Below are 21739 nucleotides of genomic sequence, written 5' to 3'. Positions count from 1 at the left end.
TTCTGCTGTGCATGGGGTCGCTATGAGGCGATTCCGACTCGATGGCACCTGACAACAACAACAACATCTTAATCAAACATTCCTTTTTTTTTTTTAGTCTCTTTAATGTATCCTTTTCATTGTCCCAGTGGTGTTGCCTTATATTTTCTTCTTTTACTAGATTCTGAGTCCTCAAGAACAGGAACCATGTTCTAGTCATTATTGTTCTCATAACCTGCATGGGACCTGGCACCTAATGGGTATTGTGCAAGTATTTTTTGGATGAATGTATTCTTAAGTATTTAACATGTACCAATTTATAGTATGGGGGTTGTTTTGTTTTCCAGATACCTGAGAAAAAACAAGATGTTGGGAAATTTGTTGAACTTCCTGGTGCAGAGATGGGGAAGGTTACTGTCAGATTTCCTCCAGAGGCTAGTGGGTAAGAAAATGTAATTAAAGTTGAATATATTTAGTGGGAAGGATTTAAAGAAGTTATTACATACTTTTAATATTAATAGATTAATGATACAGAAGAAAATAAGTGCGATAATGATTGATTGTAGGAGTTAAAACCCTAAACATTAATTTCTTTGTTGTTAAGTGCCGATGAGTAGGTTCTGACTCACAGTGGACTCTGTGTAAGAGTGGCTGTTGGGTTTCAGTCACTGAGTTTGTAGTTAGTTGTTGTTGTTAAGTGCTGTCAAGTTGGTTCTGACCCATAGCGAACCTGTATAGGTTTTCCAAGGAGCAGCTGGTGAGCTTGAACTGCCCACCTTAAGGTTCAACACACCAGGACTACACAGTACCACACTAGGACTAAACAGTAGTTTATTTAATATTGACAGTCTCGATATTAAATATATTCGTCTATTAAATTTGTAGTTTTCATTCACTAAAAGCAGTAGAGGTTTTTTTACCTAGACAGAATTTGGTGAGTTGGGTGGCTCTATATAAGTGCTGGACTGTGAATCACAAATCCATGGTTCAAAGCTACCAGCCTTTCTGTAGGAGAAAGATGAGGCTTTCTGCTCCTATAAAAATTTAAAAGCCTCAAAAACCCTAAACAGGATTGCTATAAGTTGGAATTGACACAGAGGCACTTAATAATAACAACAATCAGAATTTAAAATATATATAGGAAAAAACTCATAAATAGGCTTAAATTTTATTTGACTTTAGAGATTTTTTTTTTCAGTCTTCATTTATTAAGAATTTATACTCTGAGCAATCTTTAATTTGTAACAAAACTTATAATAGAATTATTTTACGTTACTTTTTCCCAAAGAAAAGCAAGGAGTCCTGAAAAGCCCATTTCTCGTTCAGTTCTTTCCACTATTAGCAGATTTCCTCACTCATTTCATTCCTGACAACCTTAGATAATCGTATTTGATTAGCTCATTAGAAAAAAGGTTGTTGGTGGAGGGACTAGCATGTGACTACCCCACACTGTGCCTAGCATTCCCCAAGGTGGAGTGGGTTCTCTCTCTTTGCACTCTTCCCATATGCTTGATAATAGAGCCCTTCCAATAACATGATTAATGTAATCAAATGCTTCATTAAAGCCCTTAGCCTCATCTATGACCTAGTAAACTATCGTATTTTGCAAATGAGCTGGTTATTTTTTTCCAAATTCAGTTTAATTTCAGATTTTGTGTTATATAGCCAAATTCTTACCCATTGATAAAAATGGAATATATAAGCAATAGAAACAGAGTAGGGAACAATTTCACTTTGGCTGTGTATTTAATAGGAGTCCTGGTATGGTGCTGTGGGTTAATGTGATAGACTGCTTAGTTGGTTTGAACTGCAAAGTCGGTGGTTTAAGCTCACTAGCCGCTCCTTGGAAACCCTGTACAGGGTTGCTATGAGTCAAAACTGACTCGACAGGACTTAACAACAACAATGTATTTAATAGTTCTTCGCTAACTATTTCATGAGCACCGTTAACAGCAAAATCAATTTTAGAATTCCATCATTTCTCTGAATTTATAAGTTTGCTGATACAGGTGGTGAAACAGGGAAGGTAGGAGGAGGAGTTGGAAGAGAAATACAGGCAAACTTGGGAGATATTATTATGAGTTCGGTTCCAGACATCCCCAGTAAAGCGAGTCACGAAGTTTGATATCTCAGTACATATAAAAGTTATAGTCATACTATACTGTAAATCTATTAAATATGCAATAGAATTATGAAAAAAAAAAAAGCTTGAAATACTGTGAGAATTAGCAAAATGTGATAAGGCATAAAGTGGTGATCACCTGCTAGTGGAAAGATGGTGCCAATAAGCATGCTTGCTATAGTGTTGCCACAGATCTTCAATTTGTAAAGAATGCAATATCTGCAAAGCACAGTACAGTGAAGCACAATCAAATGAAGTATGCTTATAATGCCTGGGAATTTCACAAGTTTGATCATTAAATGATTGGTAGTTGACTAGGCGAAATGCATTAATAAATAATGCTTGTCTTACATGGTTAATTGTCACACACATTTTGGGACCTCAGCTTGAGAACTATGTTGGGTAAGGTGGAGGGTCAGAGAAAAAGAGGAAGACCCCCAGCAAGATGGATTGACCAAGTGGCAGCATCGATGGACTCAAGTGTGGTTACAGTAGTAGTGAGGTTGGCCCAGGATCGGGCAGTGTTTTCATTCTGCTGTGCATAAGGTTACTATGGGTCGGTACTGACTCAGTGGCACCTAACAACAACTGGCTAATTGATGCTGTGGGCTAATGCGTCAGACTGCAAAATCATTTGAACTGCATGGTCAGTGGTTCAGGCTCACCAGCTGCTCCTTGGAAACCCTATATAGACTCGCTATGAATTGGAATCGACTCGACGGCACATACCAACAACAACTGGCTAATGCTCTATACACTTGATATAGAGGCCTTGGTGGTCCCATTGTGTTGTGATCTTGATGGCATGCTGAAACCCACTTTTTAGTTGTTGCAGTATATAGCTGTACCATTGAAACATTTGTCCTTTTTGAATCATTTTATATTTTTTGTCACTGTGATTTTGGAATAGTGAGTGCTTAGATTTATATTTATTATTTATTATTTGGGGTCTTCGTGTGGTGCCATAGTGTATGCACTTGGCTGCTAATCACAAGGTCGGCAGTTCAAACCCACCAAGCTGCTCCTCAGAAACCCTATACAGGGTCACTAGAGTAGGAACTGACTCTACAGCACTTAACAACAAGATATTTATTATTTAATGTGTAAAATGTGTTACTCTATTCTAAAACATATCTGCTGTTAGTTATGTTGATATTTAAGATTATGCTCTAAACCTACTACAGCTTTGGGATTTGAAATATAAATCAGTGTTCAGTTTTTCTTAACATAATTTTGATTATATCCTCATAATACTATAAAGTGCTTTAATGATTACGAAAAAAATAACCTCTTACACCCCTAAAAGTTCTTTAATGATCCTTAAAGAATTATTTTTTTCTGTGTTTTACATAGAAGCTCAGAAGACTTAACTTTGACTTTTGTGCTTTGTTCTTAACTGGTATGGTGCTGTAGGCTAAGCACTGGATTGCTAACCACAAGGTCAACAGTTCAAACCCAGCTACTCCTTGTAAACCCTATACAGGGTTGATATGAGTCAGAACTGAGTCAACGGCTCTTAACAACAACATGTATCTATAGCATCTGCTATGTGCAGGCACTACCAAGTGCTTTATGTAGAGAAACTCATTTAACCTTACTGGTCAGATTAAATTAAAGGTGAGAAAAAGCACTGTTATTTCCATTTTACCAATTAATGAAGTCTGATAAAATATTACTGAGTTTAGTTAATAATAATAAATAAATACTGTATTTGGTTCATTGTTGTTAAGTACCTTTGAGTCGGTTCCGACTCATAGCGACACTGTATAGGGTTTCCGATGAGTAGCTGCTGAGCTTGAACTGCAGATCTTGCGATTCAAACCGACTTTGCAGTCCAGCACATTAACCCACAGCGCCACACCAGGACTTGTGACAGATGTGTAAGATAAGATATTGGAACTTTCTCTATTATGTTTAGACCTTTTCTGGGAATCTAAAACTATTCTCAAATAAAAAGTTTAGTAAGACTAAAATAAGCTCTGTAAGTTCCCGGGCTTGGGAGAAAGGCACTGCTGTCTCCATTACACTTGTAATATTTAAAAATTTCTGTCAGGGTCAGACATTCTCTCATACTATCGTCTGTTAGAAAACCAATTGAAAAGATTTTTGTTTCATTTTCATCTCGTCAAAAGAGTTACGTTTAAGAATTTAGTTAAAGCATATTAATGAATTTCTTTGTGAAATGTTTTTGTTTTAGGTACTTACACATTGGGCACGCAAAAGCTGCTTTGCTGAACCAGCACTATCAGGTTAACTTTAAAGGGAAACTCATCATGAGATTTGATGACACAAATCCAGAAAAAGAAAAGGAAGATTTTGAGAAGGTAATTAAAAGTGTAGTAATGACCCCTTGTCAGAAAAGTAAATAAAAATTAGAGGGTGACTGATAACCTTTATGGTATGAACATAAATTTGTTCTTCTAACTGCTTTTCCTCATCTGTATCCAGGTATCCCGGCTTTTCTAAAGTTTGCTTTTTGTCATGTTGACTTTCTGGAAGACTTACGTTAGTACCTGCTTTCACTAACCAAAACAAATCCAAAGAAGATCTTCACTTTCATGTCAGAAGTCAAAAGCAAAACTAGTGTTCAGCGTTTGCTTTGCAGCAAGCTGTTAAGGAGGCAGCACGCACCTTGAGCAGCAAGAGTGGCGTAGTCAAGTGCTTTCTCCGGGAACTACTCAGTATCTCAGCACAAGCTTTCGTAGCTTTAAACTATATCTCTGAACACTGTATGTTAGTGTGTTTTTTTGGTTTTATGTGTTTGGTATGATTTGACAGGTATTTTTGGGGGGTCTGGGAACACTTAAAAATATTCCCATACAAATAAATTGTAATTGCTTCTTCAATTTTATTGGAACACTCTACTTTCAAATAGTAGGGGAAAACCTGTGTTCCATATCTAGATCTAAGCCAAGAAATATGAATCCCATACTAAAAAATTCAAAATTTTTTCTCCTCCCTAATTATTCTAAAATATTTGTAAGTGGTGTGTTTTCATGTAAGTACCAGTTTCTTAAATGAATGGATCACTCAAGGCAAGTTTTTTTCTTGTCATAAAATTTTAAATTTATGGATAAAACTAAATAGGTGTTGGAAAATAAAGGCATCATAGCCTCTTGTAATCATTTTTATTCAGAAGCACTCAGTATATTGAAAAGAGGGCAAATAGTTGTCAGTGAGACTAGTAATAACCAGCTTCTCGTGAGTTAATGAACAGCTTTGTGATACCAGCTTTCTCAGTTGGATTTGTTGAGTTATAGCTATCATTTTTTCTTTTCTGATCCTCTTTAAATCCATTTCTCTTTTTCTTATAATTTACACCTTAAGAAGAAGGAAAATGGAGCCCATCTCCTATTATGGCCAACACCATACAAGTGTCACACCTATTTTCAGGCTGTATAAGACATGGTGGTGTATTTTCACACTTTCCCAAATGTAATATCAAGGATTGAAACTGCGCAAGAAAATGCCGAATGTAAAATGATGGTTATTTTGGATCTTATTACAGGTTATTTTGGAGGATGTTGCAATGTTACATATCAAACCAGATCAATTTACTTACACCTCAGATCATTTTGAAATAATAATGAAATATGCAGAGAAGCTAATTCAAGAAGGAAAGGCTTATGTGGATGATACCCCTGCTGAGCAGATGAAAGTGGAACGGGAACAGAGGATAGAATCCAAACACAGAAACAACTGTAAGGCAAATTTAGTGCTTTATGTTTTAACTGATATTTTTGTATTCTGCTTCTTTATAGAGCATGATACCTTTTCTTTGAAAGATACTTGTTCAGAACACACTTTTGAATATGATTGATATATTCGTTTATTTCTTAGAAATCTTTTCCCTTTCTTTCATCTTTAAATTCTTTTGTATTGCATTCATTCCATTGGAATAATCCCTTCTACAACACTTTGTCATTTTATCATCTACTTAGCCTTTCTAAAATGTTTGATGATAATGATATTAGCATCTAAGCATTCCTGTAAATAAATGTAGATGTGAATGCAATGAGCTTGGTACTTCCCTGTATGTGAAATATTACCCGACAAAGAAGCCTGTCTTTCTTATTTATGACCTGTCCCTGAGCTTCTCATTTGGGCATTTTCCATTCTGTCATTGTGTTTCCAGAACCTCTACTCTATTGTATTTCAATCTTGAGAACCACAGTGGGAACTATAGAGACTCATGGTTTAATAGCTTATCCATATGGGGCAGATATTTGATATTCTGACATAGGCAAAGATTATTGTATACCATTGAATCGGTTCTAACTCATAGTGACCCTATAGTTAGTACCATGTTGTTAAGTGCTGTTGAGTTAGTTCTAACCCATAGTGTCCCTCTTGAGCTTGAACCTCCAAAATTGTGGTTCAAACTGACTTTGTAGTCCAACACATTATCCCACAGCGCCACACCAGGACTCCTATAGGACCATTTTTTGTTGTTGTTGTTAAGTGCCATCAAGTCAGTTCCCACCCATAGCGACTCTATATAGGGTTTCCGAGGAGCAGCTGGTGAGTTTGAACCACCGACTTTGCAATTCAAACGGCTTTGCAGTCTGGCACATTAACCCACAGCGCCCACACCAGGAATAGTTACATGGAATATAGAGTTCTTTTTTTTTTTTGGATTAAATTCTTTTTTTTCTTGTATTAATATCTATTTTGTCTCATTCTATTTTCTTACTCCATGGAATGCTTCTCATTGGAATGCTTGGAGGGTCTTCCAGGAACCCCACAGGCTCTTACTCTCAGTCCAAGCCATATTCTTCAGATGGGAACGGGTGCAGCGCCATTGCCCTGGGGATTCATGGCCTGGGCCAGACTGACATGCCACTGGACGTGAAGTGACATAGAAAGAGAATGCTTCTGCTTCAAAGACACATTTAAATTTAAGAGTGGGAAAAAGGGAAGATAGCAGCTAGCTAGGTGTGTCTTTGTGGAAAAAGGAGAAACAGTGAATAAGAGGAACCTTCAGGCCATTTGCTTCCTTTCTTCCCCTCAATATTGTTTCAGTGAGATATAGTGACTTTGAGCTCTTTTGTGACGCTGTAGAATAAGCATTAGACTACTAACTGCTAAGTCGACAATTCAAACCCATAAGCTACTTATGGGTTGGAAAAGACTAAACAGCGCACAGCAACACCATAGTAACTTTATTCTTTCTTAAGTAGATTTATAGAGTGCATTTCCTGAATGTACTAGGAGACTATTTTTCAGTAAAATTGTTGCATTTACCCTTGGTATCAGATATTGAACGTATTTCCACATTTTTAAACTAATGGAGTTTAAAAACAGGACTTAATTTGAATTGAATCACATTACTGTATGTTAAATAAACTGCGATCTAACTACTGTTTTATAGCTATTGAGAAGAATCTACAAATGTGGGAAGAAATGAAAAAAGGAAGTCAATTTGGACAGTCCTGTTGTTTGCGAGCAAAAATTGACATGAGTAGTAACAATGGTTGCATGAGAGACCCAGCCCTTTATCGCTGCAAAATCCAACCACACCCCAGAACTGGAAGTAAATACAAGTAAGTGTTTCAATATGGTGCTTGGCCTTTGAATGCTTTTGCTTCTCTTACAATTCGATCTTTATTTGTCTTTGGAGATTGCAAGCATTACACATAATTTTACAGATACAAAGAAATTACACAAATCATAAATATTCACTTCAACAAGGAAGAAGAGTTGGATGACATTGGTGACATATGTCAGTTGTGGTAACAGCTCCATGGTGGAAGGGCTGGGAACATCCTAGATCATCCCTGGAAATGGGGATAGTTTTCTAGTAAGAAAATTAGTGAGAGTTGTCCATATTGTACTTTTCTTTTTTCTTTATATATTTTGCTTTAATCCTGAATCTGCCTATTGATTTTAGCAAAGTAAATTGTAAAATTCAACATCTGAGAATGATAAACTTCAGCAAATTATGTACTGCAGCATTACAGGTAGTACATATCACTAGTGGTTGTTGTTGTTGTTCTTAAGCGCCGTCGAGTCGGATCCGACCGATAGCGACCCTACTATACAGGGTTTCCGAGGAGCAACTGGTCAGCTTGAACTGCCGACCTTTGCAGTCTGGGACATTAACCCACAGCGCCACACCAGGACTCCATTACTAATGATAGGCTGTACCAAATAATCCAAAACCAAAAAATAGACAGGTGGAAGTGCGGTTCAACTCAAATATGTTGTAAATCGAAATTACCTGTATTTCTAAGATCACTTTCATCTGTAAGGCTAATAGAAATAAGCTTAAGAAATATGAAAAATACTAGAAAGTGTATGTATTTGGTAATTTTAAGCATTTGTTTTCAGATTAGTAACTTAGAAAAAAAAGTAGTTCCCTCTGCAATAGCTTATTTTATAAAATAAAATGTGGTGGGTACGCCACTGAGTTAGTTCCAACTCATAGCAACCCTGTATAAGGTTTCTGTGGTTAATAGATCTTCGTGGAAGCAGAAAGCCTCATCTTTCTCCCATGAAGTGACTGGTAGATTCCAGCTGCTAACCTTGCGATTAAAAGCTCAGCTCAGTCTACTATGGTACCAAAACTCCTTAAAGTAAATCATAGAATATATGTTTTTATAGTATGAAGAAGTCTACTGCATGCTGCATTTATCTCCAAAAAAGATATTGGTGAATGTAAGTGATTACCTAGTTATCTAGTATGAGTGTTTTTAAACTTGGGATAGGGATTTGTAGGTCCATATAGAGACAAACACATGTATGAGGTTGTGCATGTACATCTATACCCATTCCTCTTATCAGGATAATTATGCCCTGTTTTATTAAACAAATACTTTAATACATTTGGAAAAGTAAGTGTGTGTACACATTTTCAGCATCAATTTGAAAAGCATAATGGCAGAGACATCTTAATAAAAGATTCTCAAAATTAGAAGGCATGTTGTTGTCATTGTTAGGAGTCAATTGAGAAGGTATAGTACTATAATACATATTTTTAAAAATTTAAACGACAGCTATGTATATGTATGTGCATTACTTTAGGCAGACATTTTAAAAAGACAATTCTGAAGATGGAGTGTGAACCTATTAATTGTCTTTTCTCTGGTAGTGTAGTAGATTACGAGTTAGGCTGCTAACCGTAAGATCAGCAGTTCAAAGCTACTAGCTGCTCTGCTGGAGAAAGATGAGGCTTCTGCTCCCATAAAGACTTACAGCCTCAGAAACCCTGTATAGGGTCGCTTTGAGTCAGAATATAGTCAGTGGCACTTAGAAAACAAAAACACTTTGTTCTTAAATGCATTTAAATCCAGTGTTAAAGCCTTTGTCAAAGTGAAGGGTTATCGAAGAAATTAAAAAACTAAGCTTGTTATGTATAATACATTTGTATATATGTAAACAAACCAAATCTACTGCCTTTGAGTAGATTCCTACTCATAGCAACCCTACATAGGGTTTCTGAGATTATAAATCTTCATGGAAACACACAGCCTCATCTTTCTCCTTAGGCGAAGCTGGTGGGGATGAACTGCTGTCTTGTTAGCAGTTTGTTTATCCTAAAGCAACACCAGGGCGCGCTCTCTATTGCTTCTTAGCAGTACATATGTAGTGTTACAGAAATATTCTGAATGCAGAATTTGCTAAACCTGTGCACTGTTGTTTATTAGATTGCAAATGTACTCTTTTTGTTTGAATGCTGACTGGACAACTGTTTCATTAATCTCAAAGGCTGATGTAAAATGGTGAGGTGAAGTGTTGCATGCTCATTTTCAATTTTTTTTTTTTTTCCCTAGTATTTACCCAACATATGACTTTGCCTGCCCTATAGTGGATAGCATTGAAGGGGTTACACATGCCCTCAGAACAACAGAATACCATGACAGAGATGAACAGTTCTACTGGATTATTGAAGCTTTGGGCATAAGAAAACCATATATTTGGGAGTACAGTCGGCTAAATCTCAACAATACGGTGTTGTCTAAAAGAAAACTCACGTGGTTTGTCAATGAAGGACTAGTAGATGGATGGTATGTTCATTGTTGCATTGAATTGATGGAAGGAAGACTCTGAGAGACTCACAAATGGCTCTCAGTACTGGGGAGAGTGGTTGTGGGGAGGAAGATCTAGTTCCGAGTCTCTCACTTTATTGTAACTTGTGCATTAGGTGTTCCCCTGTGCTCCCACACTACAAACATGGTATGTCTGTTGTGGGCCAGGGCATTCAGGAATGGAAAGCACACATGAGGACACATTGTCTGCTCATCACAGCATTTCATAGAAAGTGGCTGTGGTTTTCTGGTTCCTCCTTAGTTAGATCTGTTCACTCTACTCTTGGTTGAAGCTCTGAGCTTTGTTTTTTGTACCTGAGTTCCAGGAAGACCTACAAACCCGGAGATTAGGTGAGGCCTTAAATGGTTTATGCCATACATATGGAGAGGATTCAGTATCCAGAAAGGGTTTGAAAACCTTTCTGGCCTATTAATAGCATATATAAGATATTTTGTAAGTATAAAAATGGGAGTGACCTTATAGTCACATGTCTGTCTGTGTACATGAAGTGTTATCTGTTAAGATTGGTTACAATGTTTGTAATTCTAAAATAATTTTTTAAAAATCTGAGCTAATAGCAAGAATGTATATACTAGTTTATTTACATCATATAATAGTGACTATGGGTCGAATATGTTGAATAAATAGTGTGAATTTTATGCTGTTTTACTGTATAGCTGAATTTGATAAGCAAGTTTATCTTCTGCTCTGTACCAGTGTAGTTGTTGAAATTGATAAAATTTCTGAAGAATATTAATAACTTATGTACATGTATTTTTTTTTTAGTGTTTTATTGTGAATTATGTGATAGTTTACTTGGGAGAACATTAGCTTTACATTCATCCTATCGTATATAATTTCATTGCTATGGTTACAGTCCCCTTCATGCATCGTCAATCAACCACAGGATATATATTCCCTGCAAGACTGCCATCCCTGGTCATCAGCACACAGCTCCTCTCCCTCTCTGGGTCTAAAGTCCCCAGCTGCTTCGTCTCTCCATGTCATCATCTCTGCCTCCATCTCTGGCGTTGGTTGGGAGTTTTTTAATGACCTGATCAATTTCTTCTTTTGTATGGGTTTGTTCAAGTTTTCTACTTTATTCTGAGTAAGTTTAGGTAGGTTATGTTTTTCTAGAAATATATCCATCTCTTCTAAGTTTTCAAATTTGTTGGAATACAGCTCTTCATAGTATTATGTTATTATCCTTTTGATTTCTTTTGGTTCCTTTGTGACATCGCCCATGTGGTTTCTAATGCGAGTTATTTGTGTCCTCTCCCTCTTTTCTTTTGTTTTGCCAGTGGTTTGCCAATTTTATTAATCCTTTCAAAGAACTAGCTTCTTGTCCTGTTGATTCTTTCTATGTTTTTTGGATTTCTATCTCATTTATTTCTGCTCTTATCTTTATTATTTCCTGTCTTTAGTGACTGTAGGTTCCCTCTGCTGGTCTGCTTCTAATTGTTTGAGATGCTGTGTTAATGTGTTAATTTTATTTCTTTCCTCTTTGGATGTGTGCATTTATTGCAATAAATTGTCCTCTCAGCATTGCTTTTGCCGTGTCCCAAAGATTTTGGTATGTTGTGTATTCCTTCTCGTTTGTTTCTAGGAACTTTGTGCATTGCTGTGTAATTTCTTCATTGACTTAGTCACTTTTCAGCAGGGTGTTGTTCAGTTTCCATGTGTTTGACTTGATTTCCTTGGTCTTCTTATTGTTGAGTTCCAATTTTATAGCATTGTGGTCTGAGAAGATGTTCTGTAGAATTTTGATGTTTGTAAATTTATGGAGGCTGGCTTTGTGACCTAACACATGGTCAGTTCTGGAAAATGTTCCATGCACACTGGAGAAGAATGTACATTATGCTGTTGTTGGATTGAATGCCCTATATACATCTATGAGGTCAAGTTGGTTGATTGTGTAGTTTAGTTCCTGTCTTACGTTGTAAAGTTTCTTTCTGGTTATTGTCCCTTTTCGAAAGTGGCGTGTTAAAATCTCCCACTATAATTGTAGGTTGATCTATTTCTTTCTTTAATTCTAGTAATCTTTGCTTCATGTATCTTGGTGCTCTTTCATTTGGAGCATGGATATTTATTATGGTTATGTCATCTTGCTCAGTTGACCTTTTGATCATGAGTTAGTGTCCTTCTTTGTATCTTATGCTGGTTTTTATCTTAAAGTTTACTTTGTCAGAGATTAATATTGCCACTCCTGTTTGTTTATTGTTGCAGTTAGCTTGGTAAATTTCTCTCCATCCTTTAACTTTTAGTCTGTTTTTTTCTTTGTGTACAGGCAGCATATTGAAGGGTCTTGTTTTCTTATCCATTCTGCCACTCTCTGTCTCTTCACTGGTTCATTCAGTCTTTTGACATTTAATGTAATTATGTTTAGGTGGACTATTATGGGGAATGCTTATAGCTTGGCTATATGGCCACGATTGCTGTCTCTTCTTGGGTAATGTAGGGAGAAAAAGCTTCCATCTCCAGGAAAGATGTGTGATCAAGAAGACCAAAAGCAGAAGTAATATAAATGCAGACACAAAACCCACCACTTTGGAACAAAAGTAAAGCTGTGGTTGACTGTCCTGAGCTACACAGGCAATGTGTATGCAAGGTAGAAGCTTCTAGCAGTGGATGAGGATGTCTGCTTGCTCAGGCCCCCCCTCCTCTAGTCGCTATAATAGAGGTGTGCAGGTAGATATTGAGAAGTTAATGGGCGAAAGATTGTCCACTATTTTTGTCTCTGAAGGTCATTTAGGTATCTGTGTGTGCACAGCGCAATTCTCGAGATGGTTGAGTCCTTTTTATGTTGGGGTTTACAGATTGCTTTATAAGGGTCCTACGCAGAGAGCTCAGGTAGTGCTGCGACCACAAATGGGGTCACGAACCACAAGATCAGCAGCTCGAAACCACCAGCCACACCACAGGAGAAAGGCGGGGCACTCCGTTCCTGCAAAGACCCACAACCCCAGAACCCCCGCGCAGGGTTGCTTGGAGTTGGAATGGACTGCACAGTACACAGCCACTACGGGTTCTGCATGAGAAACTTTTAGGGCTGTGTGTCCGCAGCTGATGTAATAAGTAGCCGCCAAACTCCCTCTCTCTCTCTACCATGGGAAAACTGTCCTGCCTGAATGTGTCTGGACTGAGCAAAGAAGGCACAACAGGGGAACAGGAGGAAGAAATGTGTAGTCTCCCGCGCCTTTTTTTTTTTTTTTTTTTTGCAAATATCTCTGTGCCGCTTCCGGTTTTCTGAGCCAGACTGCCTGTAGCCCCACCCTCTAAACTCTGCCAGGGTAGGGTGCCTAACTCGCAGAATTTTCCTTAATATCCTGATTCTTCACTTGCGAGTGTGGGAAACTGATGTCCAGGACCTTATGGTAGATCTGGAGCTCTGGAGTTGTTCTGTGAAAGCTTCTTGTGTGAGATCCCCATCCCTCTCTCTATCACGGAGACTTCCCTAGCTGGTTTTCGCTACTGTCACCCCCACATGTTTTTTTTTTTTTTAACAACTAATGACACCAGTGATACCATCTCTTAACTGATCCTAAATGTTTCATAACAAGCAAATGGTGCTGGTTGCATACCATCAAGTTGATTCCGACTCATAGCATCCCTGTACAGGGTTTCTGAGGCTGTAAATCTCTGTGGGAGCAGAACGCCTCATTTTTCTCCTGCAGAACACCTGGTAAGTTTAAACTACTGATCTTGCAGTTAGCAGTCCAAACTTGTAACCCACCACACTCCCAAGCTAGTAAGAATGTATTAATGGATGGACTTTTTCTATATTTGACGATATCACTAGTGTGTTCTTTTTCAAATGTGCATTTTCTGTTTCCAGCAGTGTGCTTATTCACGACACATTATTTGACTAGTGAACAGCTCCTCTTTGAAATATTTAAAAAGCTGTATTTGTTTATTAATAAAGGTGTTTGTACTCTGCATCTACACACACACACACACACACACACACACAATCTTCTTGGTATTAAGATTTGGCATATTTCCAGGGATGACCCAAGATTTCCTACAGTACGTGGTGTACTGAGAAGAGGGATGACAGTTGAGGGACTGAAACAGTTTATTGCTGCTCAGGTAAGTTATGGTTTCTTCACCAATATCTCTGGTTGAGTGTTTACTGCAGTACTTTTTAGGAAGTATGGTGACTCTGTAGGTCAGGCATTGGACTGTGACCCTTAAAGTTGGCAGTTCGAGCCCATGGTCACTCCATAATGAGGCTTTCTGCTCCCACAAATATTTATAGTCTCAGAAACTCTAAAGCCTGGAAACGGCTTGGTAGCACTTAACAGCAACAACAGTTGATGTCCTTTTAGTCTTTATTATTTCTTGTTCTCTTTCTATCCCTTGTTTATTCCTTATAATGCAAAGGCAAAATTAAAAGTATTATGTAACACTGTTTACAGTTGTGGAAAATTAAAAATATCCTAAGTTGTTGGACAAACCCAGCTACAGTATTTTTTATTCAGTAAATTAGGTTCAAAACAAAACAGCAACACAAAACCTCAGTAGTAGGGTAACCAGATTAGTTTGTATACACTAATCTTTTATTTTAATGAAAGATACTTGCAAGCATATATATATATTTTATTGTTTCATTGTTAATAAAAAGTAAGTTCTAATGACTACTTCTTGCCCATTAACTCATTTTTTAATGTTTTTCTAGGGCTCTTCACGGTCAGTTGTGAATATGGAATGGGACAAAATCTGGGCATTTAATAAAAAGGTATACATTTTACCTCTCAGTTCTGTTTTCTCGTGCTGAGCTTTTGAAGAATATAATACATGTAGGATTCATTTGTGTGCTCCTAGTAGACAAAAATTTGTGAAGAATATTTGCATACTTTCAGGAAAATGGAATGTTTTCCTTTTAAAAATATATTAAAAATATTAAGCCTATTAATGATCCAAAACAAGTAACAATGATTAAAACAAAGTTGGAGTTATGGGGAATGGTAATAGTTTTTTCCTTCAATCTTTATGAACACTCTGCATTTCATTTTTCTGCTTTCAAGCTGCGAGCTCTCTGTAAGAAGGTATTACTTAATGCTTTTATTTGCCGTAGTGCACAGCTTTTAGCATATTACATGTTATATATAGTTTGACATGATAAACAGCTTTGAAGCACAATCACATTTATATAAAAGAAAAGAATTGCTTGTACAAACGCACTGGAAATGCATTATTCCTAGTTTCAAAAAACATGTCCTCTAGTTTTTTAGTGACAAAGGGAAGATCTGGTTAACTCCATTCTGCTATTCCCTTGTGTATGGAGAGGACATAGAATTTTATTATTATCTATTTCATTGAGTTGTATTGTAGGTTCATTCATTACAATTTCTGTGCCTCTATTGAATCGCAGCTCTTTTTTCTTTTAACTGATTCTTAACTGAACTCAGATGAGGAATATTGCATATTGATCTTGTTAATTACTAATTGGAAGCAGATGCTTATACACTATAATAAGGCAAACCATAAAAATGCCAAGTTTTAAACTATGGTTTCTGTGATTGTGTTCTGTAATTTTTTTTTTTTTTGATTGCTGCTTGATTGTGCTGAAGTAGTTGCTTGTGTTTTGCATGCATCTTGAATTTCTTTTCTCTTGTGTTTAGTCAGCGTTTCAGTATATACAGGAGTTACTAATTGGTTCTTTCTGTTGCTGCCGTTACTACTAATACATAATAGTACAATTTACATCAGTATACTTTTCTTTAATAATTCAATTTTCAGAGGTTTTCACTTTTAATACGTTAAATACATGAGATGCGTTCCCTTATATTTAAATAGCTTTGTAGGGTTTGTGGAGATGAAAGGCACATTTCCCTGTCCTTTTCAGGGCTTCCCTCCCCCATTTTTCTTCCCCTAGAGAAAGCATTTCATTCAGCTTTTAGACATTTGTTGTTGGTACGTGCTGGCAAGTTGGTTCCAACATGTCATTTGATTTATTGGCTGCTACTTCCATGAGTGTTGAATGCTGTTTCAATTTGTGTCCCATTTTCCTTCTGGCTGTTTCTTTTCTCGATGTTAGAGACAATTCTCAGATGTCTGGTTAACTTGGCTATCTGCTCATGCTTACTATGGAATACTAAAAGGGATTGGAAGCCATGCCAAGAGGTGGACTTGTCCAATGAACTTGATCATAATCATGGCTTGACCAGTTAGTTGGACAGACTCATGTCAGTAACTTTGATTCTTATCTTTTGAATCAGTTTCCTCTGAAAAAGTTTCTTTCATTCACCTGCCTAGATACAAAGTCCTGGCTACCATGACTATTGAAGCCATGCAGGGGAAGACCACTGAGGGCCTTACATGTTATATATAGTTACTAACCACACATTCTCTTAATCACCCTGTTTTCAGTGCAGTACTTTCTCTTCAAATATTTTGTGGTGTCTTCCAGGATCTAGGTATGTTCTCTTCATAAAGTAAATTTCCCTTCTTCTGCAAGGAGGGAAAAGGCAGATGTCTGGTTGTGTGGATTGGGAAAGATGATACTTTTTAAGAAAACTCAACCATTCTTTGGCTATTTCCATTTATCTCCTGTACAGCTATCTTGCACTGCCAATTTGTCTCTTAATGACTTTTCTAGTAGAAAAAAAGTTGCAGTTGTTTCTTGCCTTTGTGCATAATTAATTTAGTGTTTTATTTCTTTAACTTGCTAAGTTACTACTCTTCTCTGTGTTGTTTTTCAGCTACTATCCCCTCTCCTGTTCTTCTAATCTTTTTGGGTTTATTCCTTTAAACAAAACACTATCCTTCATGTCTGTTTTTATGGGCTTTGGGAGGGAGTGAGAGTAGATGAGACTCTCAAGTTTTCCTAAAGTCTTTATTTTACCACATAATACATTCTATAAGTAAAGATTTCTCTAAAGACATGATATTCATTAAATACCATCATAAAAACATAGTCCATAAAAGCAATATATAATTTTAGTTGATAGTGAACTATAAAATCATTCTGATCATATACTTTTTTGATTTCGTTACTGGCCTTCACTATACCCTCCTATACTGAAACACATCCTTGACTTGATTTCAAGTTCATGTTACTTACAATCTATTAGAAAAGATATTTTCTAGTTTTTCTAGATTGCTCAGTCTTTCTTTACAAGCTCTGCAAGTAAAATTTAAATGCAGCAGGAGTGTATTAAATTGAAAACTCTAGTGTTGTAAAATGAGCATTCGGTATGGAGCTGAAACAGCATTCTTTAGATGTTCTCTTGCTCTTTGTAACTTAGCATTTTAAAAAACAACTTCTGATACAGAAATTAGTTGGAGTTCTTTAATTACGTACGTCTTTGGAGAAATCTTTACTTATAGAATGTATTATGTTGTAAAATAAAGACAGGAGGATGAAGGGGAAAATGAGATGTAGAGTGGCAAGTAATCTCAGTACCCCCAGAAAAGAGAATCCTTGTTTTCTTCAGCTTTATTTTTCAACTTGACCTAAAGCGAATAATGTAATTTTTCTGTATCATAAATAAATGGAATATATCTATGTCTCTAGAAAGGCACTTCCTTTGATGCTGGCAAGAAACAGTTCAAAAGTTGAGCCTGCATTAACTTCATTGCCCTATTTTTCTTTCTGTAAGATTCACGCTTCTTAGTCGAGGCAGGAGAAATCACAGCCTTAAGGTGTTCACTTCAGAGTTATTTCATGCTTTGTGAGAATTAAAACTTTACTGTTTAATTTTCAGATTTATCTTAGTCTTTCAGTGGCATGATAATGTAACCATGTCCCCTCAACTCAGCTAGTAAAGTATGTGGAGACTTTTTCATTTACCTGCCCCCCAAAAAATGCAAGTTTTCATTTAATGGATTTCTTGTCCATTTTTTAGTAAATACTCATAAGTAAAACACAATTATTTTGATAGAAGTATTTCAGTGGGGTCTGGATTCCTTGTCTCTTCAGCCCATTCTTTTCCTTCCTACCTCCAGTTGGACTGTTCTGGAATTCTTAGGGCTCTTTGGAGTAATTTGAAACCCACCGACCTCACCATCTGGACCTCAACAGATGGAATACATAGAAATCAAATTGACTACATCTGCGGAAAGAGACGATGAAAAAGCTCCATATCATCAGTCAAAATAAGGCCAGGGGTAGATTGTGGAACAGACCATCAATTGTTGTTGTTGTGAAGTGCCATCAAGTAGGTTCCGACCCATAGCGACCCTGTATAGGGTTTCCGAGGAGCAGCTGGTGAGCTTGAACCGCCAACCTTGCAGTTCAAACAGCTTTGCAGTCTGGCACATTAACCCACAGTGCCACACCAGGACTCCAGACCATCAATTACTCATATGCAAATTCAAACTAAAGCTGAAGAAAATGAAAACAAGTCCATGAGAGCCAAAATATGACCTTGAATTTATCCCACCTGAATTTACAGATCATCTCAAGAACAGATTTGATAAATTAAACACTAAAGACCAAAGACCAGAAGAGTTGTGGGATGACATCAAGAACATCATACAGGAAGAAAGCAAAAAGTTATTGAGAAGACAAGAAAGAAGGAAAAGGTCAAAATGAATGTCAGAAGAGACACTGAAACTTGCTCTCCAGCGTAGAGATGCTAAAGCAAATGGATGAAATGAGGTCCAAAAGCTGAACAGAAAATTTCAAAGATCAGCTTGAGAAGATAAAGCCAAATATTACAACAAAATGTGCAAAGATCTGGAATCAGAAAACCAAAAAGGAAGAACACACTCAGCATTTCTCAAGCTGTGGGAACTGAAGAAAAAATTCAAGCCTCAACTTTCGTTATTGAAAGATTCTCTGGGCAAATTATTGAATGATGCAGAATGTATCAAGAGAAGATGGAAGGAATACACAGAGTCACTGTACCAAAAGGAAATGGTTAATGTTCAACCATTTCAAGAGGTAGCATGTGATCAAGAGCCAATGATACTGAAGGAGGAAGTCCTGTGCTTTATTGACTATCAGAGGCTTTTGATTGTGTGGATCATGACAAGCTATGGACAACATTGTGAAGTATGAGGATTCCGAAACACTTAATTGTGCTCATGAGGAATCTGTACCTGAACCAAGAAGCAGTTGTTTGAACAGAACATGGCAACATTGAATGGTTGAAATTTAAAAAAGGTGTGCGCCAAGATTGTATTCTTTCACCATACTTATTCAACCTGTATTCTTAGCAAATAATCCGAGAAGCTGGGTTCTATTAAGAAAAACATGGCATCAGTATTGGAGGGAAGACTCATTAACAACCTGTGATATGCAGATGATACAACCTTGCTTGCTGAAAGTAAAGAGGATTTATGACATTTACTGATGAAGATCAAAGAGAACAACCTTTGGTATGGATTACATCTCAATGTAAAGAAAATAAAAATCCTCATCACTGGACCAATAAACAACATTCTTATTAATGGAGAAAAGACTGAAGTTGTCAAGGACTTCATTCTTCTTGAATCAACTATCAACACTCGCAGAAGCAGCAGTCAAGAGATCAGGTGACATATTGCATTAGGCAAATCTGCTGCACAGGAACTTCTTAAAGTGTTGAAGAGCAAAGATGTCAGCTTGAGGACTAAGGTGCGCCTGACCCAAGCCACGGTATTTTCAGTAACCTCATATGCATGTGACACTGGACAGTGAATAAGGAAGACTGTAGAAGAATTGTTGCTTTTGAGTTATGGCGTTGGAGGGGAATATTGAAAGTGCCATGGGCTGCCAAAAGAACCAATAGATAGATCCATTTTGGAAGAAGTGCAGCCAAAGTGTTCCTTGGAGACCAACATGGCCAAACTTCGTCTCTCATGCTTCAGATATATTGTCAGGAGGGACAAGTTGCCGGAGAAGGATATCATGAAGGATATAAGGTGGAGGGTTAGAGAAAAAGAGGAAGACCCCCAACGAGATGGATTAGCCAAGTGGCAGCATCGATGGACTCAAGCGTGGCAGTAGTGAGGCTGGCCCAGGATCAGGCAGTGTTTCGTTGTGGTGTGTATAAGGTCGCTATGGGTCGGTACCGACTCGATGGCACCTAGCAACAACAAGAAGTGAAAAGAAAGATCCTTTAACAAGTAAGAATAACCTGAGAAGCTGAAGGAAAAAGTGAAGCAGTAAATATGGAGAAGTCTGATTTTCAGCTGATGACTTTAGTTGAAGTTTGAAATAGAAACAGAGAAGTAGCAGACAAGGGAAAGTTAAATAGCTTTTCAGAATTTACATGAATAATCCTCTCAGTTCATTTATCTTGAGTTCATTCAGAAGTTCCACAATATTACTCTTTTCAGGAAGCCTAAAAATACTTTGTAAGCAAAACAACAGACCATCCAGATAATGAAACAATAACAAAAAACCTTACACAAAGCAAAGCAAACAAAAACAGCCAAATTTAATTAGCCAAGTCAAGATTTCTTGCATCTTTCCACTAGGAAATAGAATAGCTACATCTTTACTTAGCTGTATTATAGTTTACATTTACTTGCATGTCCAGTTTTCTCCCATACCCTTTATATAATGTCCCTATGTAGAGTCCTGGTGTGCCACTGTGGGTTAATGCGCCAAACAGAATGCCATTTAAACTGCAGGGTTGGCAGCTCACGCTCACCAGCCACTCCTCAGAAACCCTATACAGGGTCGCTATGGGTCAGAACCGACTCGATTGCACTTAACAACAACATGTAGCACGAATGATTTGTACTTATTGCCAGAACATTGCTATTCTAGAAAATTTTAAATTGAACAATGAAGTAAGAAAAATACATGCACTTCCAAAGGAGATCCTGGAGATAGATTGAGTATGACCATTCATTTAGTCAAAATGTGTATGTCGATTACCTGCCTCAGCCAGCCCCTTGTTAGGAACTGAGGATGAGTGGTCCCTAAATACATATTCAACCCTGAAGAAACTTGCAGCCTAATATAAATATTTTCTCTTGATTCATATTTCTAATTTATGAAATTGCCTTATTATAGTGACCTAATGCTCTTCTGCTTTTGGTTTTCATGTGTGACTTTGTATTTCTTATAGAAAATGATACTGAAACACAACAATTTACATCTTTTAAAGTGGGCTTCTCCTGCAACGCAGCATTGAACATCGCATTTACCACTGGGATTCAAATATGAATTCACAGGATAATTTTTCTTTACCTTCTAATACCAGATTTAAAATTTATTCTATAAATATTTCTAACATGATTTAACTAAATGAGTTGCCCCCTACCTACCAGTAGCAGTTTTTAGGCAGGATTTAGAAATTCTTCACATAGTCTTGCTTTACATTTGTTTCCTTCTTTTTACTTGGCAATAAAATGTTGGAGCTAGGTTAATGGTACTGTGAAAATTTAGTAAATGCAGTAACAAAGAGAGCCAGTTGGTATTCCTGTGCGTTATTGATTTTCTGTATGATGCTTCATGGAGTCTTTGAAGGTTGTAACATAAAGATGTGTTGGTTGCAGGTTATTGACCCGGTGGCTCCCCGCTATGTTGCATTACTGAGGAAAGAAGTGATCCCAGTGAATATTCCTGAAGCTCAAGAGGAAATGAAAGAAGTTGCCAAACACCCAAAGGTCATCCTAGAGTTTCACTCATTTTTTTCCCCCTATACTCTGGTAGCGTAGTGGTTACGA

The 21739-nt window shown here is 37.2% G+C and overlaps 1 protein-coding gene across 1 annotated transcript in view; it reads left to right on the top strand.

Moving 5' to 3' along the window:
- The window catches only part of EPRS (glutamyl-prolyl-tRNA synthetase), an 88489-nt gene that overhangs the window by 17066 nt on the left and 49684 nt on the right, over nucleotides 1–21739 (top strand). The window contains exons 6-13 of the mRNA XM_006869698.1: nucleotides 327–421; nucleotides 4299–4425; nucleotides 5610–5802; nucleotides 7473–7644; nucleotides 9874–10107; nucleotides 14134–14218; nucleotides 14808–14867; nucleotides 21569–21679. Of these exons, the coding sequence (XP_006869760.1) occupies nucleotides 327–421; nucleotides 4299–4425; nucleotides 5610–5802; nucleotides 7473–7644; nucleotides 9874–10107; nucleotides 14134–14218; nucleotides 14808–14867; nucleotides 21569–21679 (1077 nt within the window). The remainder of the gene's footprint in view (nucleotides 1–326; nucleotides 422–4298; nucleotides 4426–5609; nucleotides 5803–7472; nucleotides 7645–9873; nucleotides 10108–14133; nucleotides 14219–14807; nucleotides 14868–21568; nucleotides 21680–21739) is intronic.

The sequence above is a fragment of the Chrysochloris asiatica genome, unplaced genomic scaffold (assembly GCF_000296735.1).
Source record: "Chrysochloris asiatica unplaced genomic scaffold, ChrAsi1.0 scaffold00133, whole genome shotgun sequence".
Taxonomy (NCBI): Eukaryota; Metazoa; Chordata; class Mammalia; order Afrosoricida; family Chrysochloridae; genus Chrysochloris; species Chrysochloris asiatica.
This window is presented reverse-complemented; position numbering and strand designations above follow the sequence as displayed.